Source organism: Chrysochloris asiatica, unplaced genomic scaffold (assembly GCF_000296735.1).
Source record: "Chrysochloris asiatica unplaced genomic scaffold, ChrAsi1.0 scaffold00101, whole genome shotgun sequence".
Taxonomy (NCBI): domain Eukaryota; kingdom Metazoa; phylum Chordata; class Mammalia; order Afrosoricida; family Chrysochloridae; genus Chrysochloris; species Chrysochloris asiatica.
In genome coordinates, this window is record NW_006408619.1 from 3,311,045 (window position 1) to 3,320,841 (window position 9,797).

Here is a 9,797-nt window from a genome sequence, read left to right on the forward strand (position 1 = left end):
TCCGATCAACCCTGGTGTGGTGTGGTGTGGCTCTGTGCATTAATGTGCTAGACTGCAAAGTCCATTTGAACCACAAGGTCAGTGGTTCAAGCTCACCAGCTGCTCCTCAGAAACCATATACAGGGTCAATATGGGTTGGAACCGACTTGATGGCACTTAACAACAACATCAACCCTGTGTACCGAGGGGATAGACTTGATCTATGAAGTGAAGACTCCTTCCCTCTTGCTTGGTATTTTGAGCTACTACATCCATAAGTCAAGTTCATCAAATTGTAGCAATTTACATTTGGTTCCTATATCAGATTTCTTTATCTTCCTTTAGTTGAGCTGTGGTCATCAAGCCATTGAAGCTAGGTCAGATGGGTACTATCTGCTGACTATTCCTTTGCATTTTCTCCTGGTCTTTATACTTTACTATAAAGTAACCCAGTGACGTAAATGTTGGGTTGTTAACTGTAAAGGCAGCAGTGTGAACCCATCAGCTGCTCTGCAGGGTAAGGATGTGGCAGTGTGCGTTGGTGAACACTCACCGCCTTGGGAACCCCATGGAGCCGCTGTGCTCGGACTGTCGGATTGCTGTAAGTTGGCATCTGCTCAGTGGTAGTGGGTTTTGCGTTTGGTTTTACTCTGAAGTGGAAGTAACTGAATTTGGATGCCTATGGAATCATTGTCTAGTTATGAGTTCTTTGGATGTGATCTGTGACTGGTTTAATGTAAAATTTCCAGTGGAAATAAATTCAGTTCTCCTAGGAGGTTTTCCTAGAACCTAGTAATAGAGACTTAATTTATTTGCATATTTTTTGGCTAAGTTTTTATGTTTAATTGCAAAGCCTGGTCTCATATTCTACAAGTGACTAAAACTTATTTCAGATGAATAAGTTGCATAACTCATTAATTTGGACCTCTTAATTTCAAATTTGTATTACAGAGGCAGAGAGGATAAGGCTTATTCTAAAGGTTGCTGTTGTGTATTGGAATGTGCTAATTACATGTTTTAGTCATTATAGCAGGCCAAATAAAACTTCTTGGCGATGTTTATTGGTCCCTAGTTTCATGTTGGAGTCCTGGTGTGGCACTGTGGGATAATGCACTGGGCAGCAAAGTCAGTTTGAACTGCAAGGTCAGCAGTTCAAACTCACCAGCCACTCCTAGGAAACCCTGTACAGGGTCACTGTGATTTGGAACTGATTCGATGGCACTTAACAGCAGTGATAACAATTTCATGTCATTGTCTATGTTAAAGTAGTAAAAATGTCGTCAGTTCCTTAACAAATGTTGGTAAATGATCTTTCATTAGCAGTTCAGAATTAGCTGAAATTGTAAACTGTTCTCAGTTTAGAAATATAGAACACACATATCAAAAACCGGTTTTGTTTAATGGTATATAGGAGATTGTGTGTGAGTCAGTGTTTCCTGTTAGGAGCGTCTAGCTTATTAGGACTGTAGTGGCTCTTGGTGGATTTGTTTCTTAAAAGCCGTTTGTTGTATTTCACTGAACCAGATTCTCTGATTTCAGCTGTACAGTTACACTGTCTTGACGTTCTTTGTCATTCTTACTGTGTTGCTGTGGGTCTTTATAGTGTTTCTGCCTTTCATCTAGTTTTAGCATATTAGACGGTTACTGTGTATCTAGCCTTTCATTATAAAATTAGACTTTATTAAACTAATATTGTTATTGTTGTTCAGTGTCATGGAGCTGATTCTGACTCACAGGGACTCTGAGGGTTTCGGAGGCTTGTAATCTTCGCGGGAGCAGAAATCCCCGTCTTTCTCCCGAAGAGCGGCTGGTGGGCTTGAACTGTGAACTTTGTGGTTTGCAGTCCAGGGCTTATCTTATGGAACCACCGCACTCCTAGAATTATTATGTTGTTGATGTTATGTGGAAGTGCTTCTCCCACAGTGCCACACAAGAACTCCCCAAAATTAATACAGGGAAAGAAACAGTGATTCTGACCTTGTGACCACAGGCAGGTCTCCATTATTTAGACTCATCCTACTTTAAAAAAGCAGAAAACCATTGAGGTTATAATACTTGTAAATATTTTAAGTCATTATTTATAACTAGAGTTTGAATGCCTACTATATGAGAGTAAATGAACTAGTAGGGTTGCAATTCATACAAACACGGGTGGATTTCTTCCAAACAAAATGCTTAAACATGTCTCTGTGGTCAGTGGATGGCTGCACACAAGTTCTCAGTAATACACTTGTTTTAGTCTCATTAGGATACCTTAAAAAAAAAAAAAAGTATACTTCCGTGCCATGAAAGCAGATAGATTTGCGGTTACGCTCATGTAAAAGTTTTAACCAAACAAACTCACTGGAGTTTTGAAAAACGTTATTGGGTATTATGCCCCATAAAAAACAACAGTTTATGTATGTAATTTTGTATTGTTAATCGTTTGAAAGTTTACAGACAAGAATCATCAGTTTAACATTCAACAAATTACACACTTTGTTTAATCTCAATGATTACAGTACTCTCACTGCAACAGCAGTTACCCTTGTTCCTCCCTGTGGCTCCCCATTAACATATTTCATAAAGGAACAAAACAAAAATGGACACATATGAAACAAGAAACGTGTATTAATTTAAATGTCCAGAGGGCACATTCTGCCAGCCAGCTTCCTGCCCACAGGTACACAACCTTCCTCAGTCCATGGGCCCAGAGCCCGCAGCTGTTCCGTCTCTCCATGCCACCGCCTCTGTTGTCACAATGTTCCTCGGTAGGGATTTCATGCTCCATTCATGCTTTTCCTTCTTGATTGTCCTGGGATCCTCTCTTCCTGAAATGAAAGATGAACTACTCCCCCTTTTAGTTACATATTTTCTACCATTACAGTTGTGCCAATCACAATCCTGCTAACAGTTACTCACAATTGAATCATAAAATCTCCTGTCACCATCCTTCCCTATCCCCTTTCACTAGATCCATCTGGAAAAGAGGGAATCTATTCAGTGGCGATTCTACGTTGCCTGACCGCCTTGCTCTGAAACTAAGCACTCTCCTGAAAGCTTGTAAGCCAGTCATCACTTCATAGGCCTTTATAAGCCTCCCCATTTTTGATAGGCAGTGTCTCAATTGCCTTGTTGTATCAACCCAGTGTGGTGTTGTGGGTTAACCCACTGTTCTGCAAGGTCTGGTTGAACCATAGGTTGGCAGTTCAAGCTTACCACACACTTCTGGGTAACCTTATATATGGTCACTATGAGTTGGAACCAACCTGATGACACTAAACATTGACAACAACATCAGCCCAGTATACTGAGGGAACAAGCTGCTTCCTTGATTGAAGAAGCCTTCCATTCTGACTGGAACTTTGAGCAACTGCACCCATTAGCAAAAGTCCAATTCATCAAACTGTAGCAATTTACCCTTGCTTACAGTATCAAACATCTTTGTCTTCATCTTGTTGAGTTCTGAGCAGCTAGCCATCCAAGCTAGGTCAAATGGGTAGTAAGTAGCTGCAAGTTTGGAAGTTCACGCACGCCTCCTTGCACTTCACTCTCATCTCTAGCCCCCAGGGGTTAGGTCAGTGCCCATGGGCTTGGGAGTTCTCACACTTCCCTAAACTTCAGACCAGCCAGCCCTTCCTCTTGTCTCTCTCACATCAGTGGAGCATGGCAAAACTCAGCGCTGTCTTCCTTGCCACATTTCCTCCACATCTGTTCCCACGTAGACCCATGTTGTTGTTGTTAAGTGCCGTTGAGTCGGTACCAACCCATAGCGACCCTGCATAGGGTTTCCGAGGAGTGGCTGGTGAGCTTGAACCGCCGACCTTGCAGTTCAAACGGCTTTACAGTCTGGCGCATTAACCCACAGCGCCACACCAGGACTCCACGTAGACCCATACTGGATTGCTTATTGGCTCCCTCTAAGTTTCAGTCCTAGAAGAGGGTTTTCCCTGATGGGATGACTTTTCCTGCCTTGATGCCTCCAAAGCAAACCATTTGCTTGAAATTCAAACAATCAGTCCCTGGTTTTTCTACAGGTCGTCTGTTCTTCTAGCAGTTCAGGGTTGGTCTGCATGTCTTTTCAAGTGGGAGTATCCCAACTCAAATGTTCTGGGTGGGCAGTTTGCTTATTAAAAAACAAACAAAACTTTTTAATGTGAATTGGGTGAAGGTTTCTAGAGGAAATCAGTTTTTTAATTCAACAATCATGCACATTTTAGTTTATGTCATTGATTGTTGTTGTTAAGTGCTGTCAAGTTGATTCCGACCCATAGAAAACCTGTATAGGGTTTCCAAGGAGCAGCTGGTGAGCTTGAACTGCCGACCTCGCAGTTCAAAGAGCTTTGCAGTCTGGCGCATGATTACAGTCCCCAAAATGTGTAACATCCCTGTCTGTCTTGTCTGTCTGTCTGACCTCCTCTTTCCTTTCCTCCCTTCCTCTTTTCAGTCTTCTTCCTTTTCTGCCTCCTCCTGCCTTCTGAGCTTTATCTCTGACCAACTGCTGCCTTTTTGATCTTGAATGGTTAATTGTTCTAAGGGTTGGGTTTCTCTCTAGTGTTATTGTTTACCTTACAGAACTGTCTATTGTTTGACTGAAAAGTCTGATCATGAGCTTAGTTCTCAGCCTTGAGAGTAGCTGGGCTTCCACTCCTTTCTATCCCACCAGTGAGCCAAGGCTTATTAATGATTTCCATCTTGTTCCACATTTTTTCTCCCAGTCTATCCAGGACCTTCCTGTGTAATCCATTGTCAGTAGTACTAGCTGGGTACTGCAGACATCTGTGAAGATTTAAGTGGCCAAAGCACCCCTTACAGACTAACAGGGGAGGGTAAAGTGCTGTTTACATAGCATTTACATTGTCTTAGATATTATAAGTAATCTAGAGATGATTTGAAGTCTATGGGAAGATGTACTTTAAGGAGCCCTCATGACGCTGTGGGATAAGCAGCTAACTGCAAGTTTGGTAGTTCAAATCCTCCAGCCCTTCTGTGGAAGAAAGAAGAAGCTGTCTGCTCCCGTAAAGATTTATAGGCCGTAGAGTGACTGTGAGTCAAAATTGACTACATGACAGTAGTGAGTTTGGGTTTGGTAGGATGTACGTAGCTTATATACAAATATAAGCTACGTTTATATTTTGTATAAGGGAGTTGAGCAACTGTACATTTTGGTATCTGCAGAGGATCTGGAACCATCTTCTCCTATAAAGGGCACTGCTTCTGAATTTCCTTGGAAGGCAGTTTGGGCAAATGGTTTACAAAAGAAGTAGAAATGGTTTCCAATTATGTTTGTGGGATCCTGTTTTTAAGCATTGAATGTTACATACCAGATTAGTTCTCTTTTCTTCCTTTTCGATAGAATGTGTACTTTAGCCTAAGAACAATGGAAAACAGCTTCTCTTTTAGCTGTCTCAACTCATTCTAACCTCATTCCTAACTTCATAGTTTATTTTGGCTGTAAATTCCTGCCCACTTTTTATCTGCTATAAAAATGTATTTTTCCTTCAATCAGGGGAAAAAATGTAAGCTAACACATATTTATTTTGGTTTATCTTATTTTCATAATCCCTGGAGCTCTGCCATACCTCTGCCAGGTTTTTTTTTTTTTTTTTCCTTTTCTTTTAATCACTGGTTTAATTTGAGGGTTGCTTAAACTCTTTTTTGATGTAGAAGTAAAATGTGGGAGAATTTTATGACTCCTGCCAGTGCCTTACTCAGTAGTAGCTTACTGGTGATACACTAATACCAGTTGATGCCTTTATTACTACCCTTGGAAAGTTCTGTGGTTGTTGTTGTTAAGTGCCGTCGAGTCAATTCCGACCCATAGCGACCCTGTACAGGGTTTCCGAGGGTGTAAATCTTTACGGGAGTAGAAAGCCTCATTTTCTCCTGCGGAGCTGCTGGTGGTTTCGAACCGCTGACCTTAAGGTTCGCAGCCCGATTCGTAACCACTACGCTACCAGAGCTCCCTTGGAAAGTTCTAGGTGTACATAAAAACCAAACTCTTCTGCCATCAAGTCGGTCCCGACTCGTGGCAACCCTGCATAGGGCTTCTGGGGCTGTGCATTGGTATGGGAGCAGAAAGGTCCATCTTTCTCCTGCCAAGTGGCTGGTCGGTTTGAACTGCAGACCTTTTGGTTAGCAGTGCAGTGCTTATCCTGAAGTGCCACCAGGGCACCTTTTAGGTATAAAAAAAGACTCTTAATAGTTTATTACTTCAGTACGGTAGTCAGGAAAATCTTTACTTTGTTATCTGGACAAGGCCTTATTATATCATTTTGTACTCTATAAAGCTAATAAAGTCAGAACAATGATCCTGGCTATATTGCCAGGGGCTGATCTCCATAATTTAGAATCATGTTATTTTAAAAGAACAGAAAACTTATCAATGGAGGTTGTTGTTGTTGTTATGTGCTGTGTATTTCCAACTTTATGTTGGTTTTCATGTTTTTTTTTTAAAAGGTGGGAGTGGAAGACTCCGTTATGTTGGTGCTAAGTGAATTCTGGGTAGTATCACACAGGGAAAATGTACCTGTAATCTCATTATTCTTTTTGTCTAGTCTTTTTCTCCCCTATGTTGTTGTTGTTAATTACCATCCAGTTGCTTCCAACTCATAGCGATCCTGTATAGGGCTTCCGAGGAGCAACTGGTGAGTTTGAACCGTTGACCTTGTGGTTAGCAGTCCAGTGCTTGTCTCACAGTGCCACACTAGGACTCCTTCTCTCTTACACAGGGTGTAAAAAGAAATAGTTGGGAAAATTGTATTATATATACAATTTTGTTTTCTACTTTTTTTCACATAATACTTTGTTTTTCTGTTATATAGTTCTTGAGAATTATTTAGTAGACGGTGCAATTATATTATTTGCAGCTGTTAAAATTTATGCAAATAATTCTCACTTAGTTCTTTTTTCTTGAACAATTTTCCCTTAATTTCAACAGTGTTTCTGTATTATAAAGTGAAATTAATAGGTTAAAGTGTAAACACTTTCAGGTTTCTGTGTACATGTTTGCTAAATTGTATCCATAACGTTTATGGTTGTGGTGTGTGCTGTGGAGTCAATTCTGACTTATAGTCCCACCCCACCCCACCCCACATGAGGTTTCCTAGACAGTAAATCTTGATGAGAGCAGACGGTGAAGTGGCTGGTAGATTCTAACTGCTGACCTTGTGATTAGCGCTCAACTTGTAACCCTCTATGCTACCAGGGCTCCTGAAAAAGCTTCTGAGCACTTTATAAATGTGGTGCTGTAGGATAAGCGCTGAACTGCTAACTTCACGGTCTGCAGTTCAGCGTCACTGTCACTCCTCAGAAACCCTTGGTGACACTTGACAACAACCCCATCATCTGAGCACAAGAGTCCTTGTTTTGCTAAGTCTTTGTCAGCAGTGGGCTTTTGTCCCATTTTTTACCTTTTCCTGATTTTTGTTGCTGTTACGTGCTGTCAGGTCGATTCTGACTGTGCACAACAGAGCAAAGACTGCCCGCTCCTGCGGGCTCCTCTCAGTTAACAAACAGAACAGACTGCCCGCTCCTGCGGCTCCTCTCAGTTGTTAACAAACAGAACAGACTGCCCGCTCCTGTGGGCTCCTCTCAGTTGTTAACAAACAGAACAGACTGCCCGCTCCTGCGGGCTCCTCTCAGTTAACAAACAGAACAGACTGCCCGCTCCTGCGGGCTCCTCTCAGTTGTTAACAAACAGAACAGACTGCCCGCTCCTGCGGGCTCCTCTCAGTTGTTAACTTTGAGTCCATTGTTGCTGCCACTGTGTCAGTCCATCTTGGTGGGGGTCATCTTCCACTCTTTAAGCATGATGTCCTTTTCCAGAGACTGATCCCACCTGACAACGTGTCCAGTCTCGCCATCCTCGCTTATAAGTGGAAAATATTATTATTATAATATTTATAATGGAAAAGTGTTACAAATGAGTTTTTACCCCTCTTGAAGACAGATAAATACTTAATCAGCCCCTAGAATCTTTGACCTTTGTTTTCTTGTCTGAACCCAGTCTTGTACATCCTTTCATATTATCCACACAGCTTCCTGAACACATAGGGTGTTTGTGTTAGACCAGCTCTGCTATGGGTTCATTAAAACCAGGCTGTCACCGAAAAGTGAAGCAAGAGTTTGGAAATTCCCTGTGAAGGAAAAAGAACACCTCTACAAAGCTGTCCGTCTTTATGGTGTACTGTGCCCATCCTTAAAATATTTAGCAATTGCTTTGGTTGAACCAGTTCAAGCATCTAGAAGAACCAGTCCGAATGTCTCTGCCCCTCCCTCCCTTTCATCAGAGCAAACACCTTGACCAGCTCCTCCCCTTTGCCTTTTCTTTTAACTAGCTTACAGCAGGTTCTTAACTTGCTTACAGTTACCCACTTGCGGATACAATCTTAGCTCCATGTTTTATTGGGAAGATTTCTGTTTTATAAGTAAAACATTTTTCTTAAAAACTTTCTTTGGCTGGGGTTAGTCATGTTTTGTAAAATACTGCTTTTATTGTAAATAACTGCATTGTAAACTTGACACTGAAGAGCTAATGCAAAATCTTAAATAGATATCTGTTGTCAAGTGCCTTCAAGTCGCTTCCGACTAATAGCGCCCTTCTCTGGGGTTCATAAGGAGCAGCTGGTGAGTTTGAACTGCCCACCCTGTGGTTCAAGCTAACCTTTGGTCCAGTGCTCTTGCAGCGCCACACCACGTAGTCCTATACGTAGATTAGGGTTGTTTTTTTCCCTTTCTTTCTGTGTTTGTTGGTAGAAATTGCTCTATCTGATATGTTACAGGTGACTTTAATTAACCTGCTTTCACTTACCGTGACATCAGTCAAGTACCAAAAGGAGGGTAGATTATAAACAGTCACAAAGCTGTCAGCTGGGCTGTATATCAGAGCTCTCTCTCTCACACAGACACACACATCTTTTTACCCCCCTCGGAAAGCTCTTGTCTCAGAGCTGTCTGGTTCATCTTGTCATGCGTGCTTTTAGAAGAAGTTTTCCCTAACTCTAGGGAAAGCAGTGTGGTGGCCATCCAAAAGCCAAGGATTGAGGTTGAGGATGGCTTCATGTGTGTGTGGTGCTTTTCCGTTCTGGAGTGGTATAAAAGAAGCATTGTATCCCCACCTCAGTATATGCGAGTTCCTGTTTGTCCACATATTTGTCAACACTTGCTATGGTTAGTCTTTTCCATTCCAGCCCTTTCGAAGGGTGTGTAGTGGTATCTTATTGTGGTTTTAATTTGAATTTCCTTAATGATCTATGATGTTAAATATCTCCTGTGTTCATTTCCCTTTTATTTTATTTTTGTATATATTTTGATCTCTTGAAATCTTTTACCTACTTTTTTTGTCGTCTGAGTTAGAATATTGGAAAAAATACATATTCTGGGTGTTAAGTCTTAGGTCAGATAAGTGCTTCACAACTATTTTCTCCTTGCCTGTGTCTTGTCTTTTTATTTTCTTAGTGATATATTTTGAAGAACATGTTTCTAATTGTGGTGAAGTTCAGTTGATTGCTTAATTTTTTATGGCTCTTACTTTTGGTATCATATTTAAGACATCTTTGCCCTTGCTGAGGTCACAAGATTTTCTCCTGTGCTTTGTTTAAAATGTTTTATATTTAACTGTTATGTTTTATCTAGGATCCATCTTTGAATTAATTTTGTGTCTGGTGTAAGCCAGGACCCCAAGTGCATGTTTTTATTTATGGATACTTCTTATAGGATCAGCACTGGCCTGGGAGTCACAAGGTTGGCAGTTCAAACACACCAGCTGACCCTTGGAAACTAGATACAGGGTCGCTGTGAGTCGGAATTGACTTAATGGCACTTAACAACAACGACTT

At 41.3% G+C, this 9,797-nt stretch overlaps 1 protein-coding gene across 1 annotated transcript in view; it reads left to right on the top strand.

Moving 5' to 3' along the window:
- The first annotated feature begins 502 nt into the window (after positions 1-502).
- Positions 503-9,797, top strand: part of LOC102817667 (A-kinase anchor protein 13-like) — a 162,716-nt gene continuing 153,421 nt past the window's right edge. Inside the window, exon 1 of the mRNA XM_006867160.1 lies at positions 503-580. Coding sequence (XP_006867222.1) covers positions 503-580 — 78 coding nt within the window. The remainder of the gene's footprint in view (positions 581-9,797) is intronic.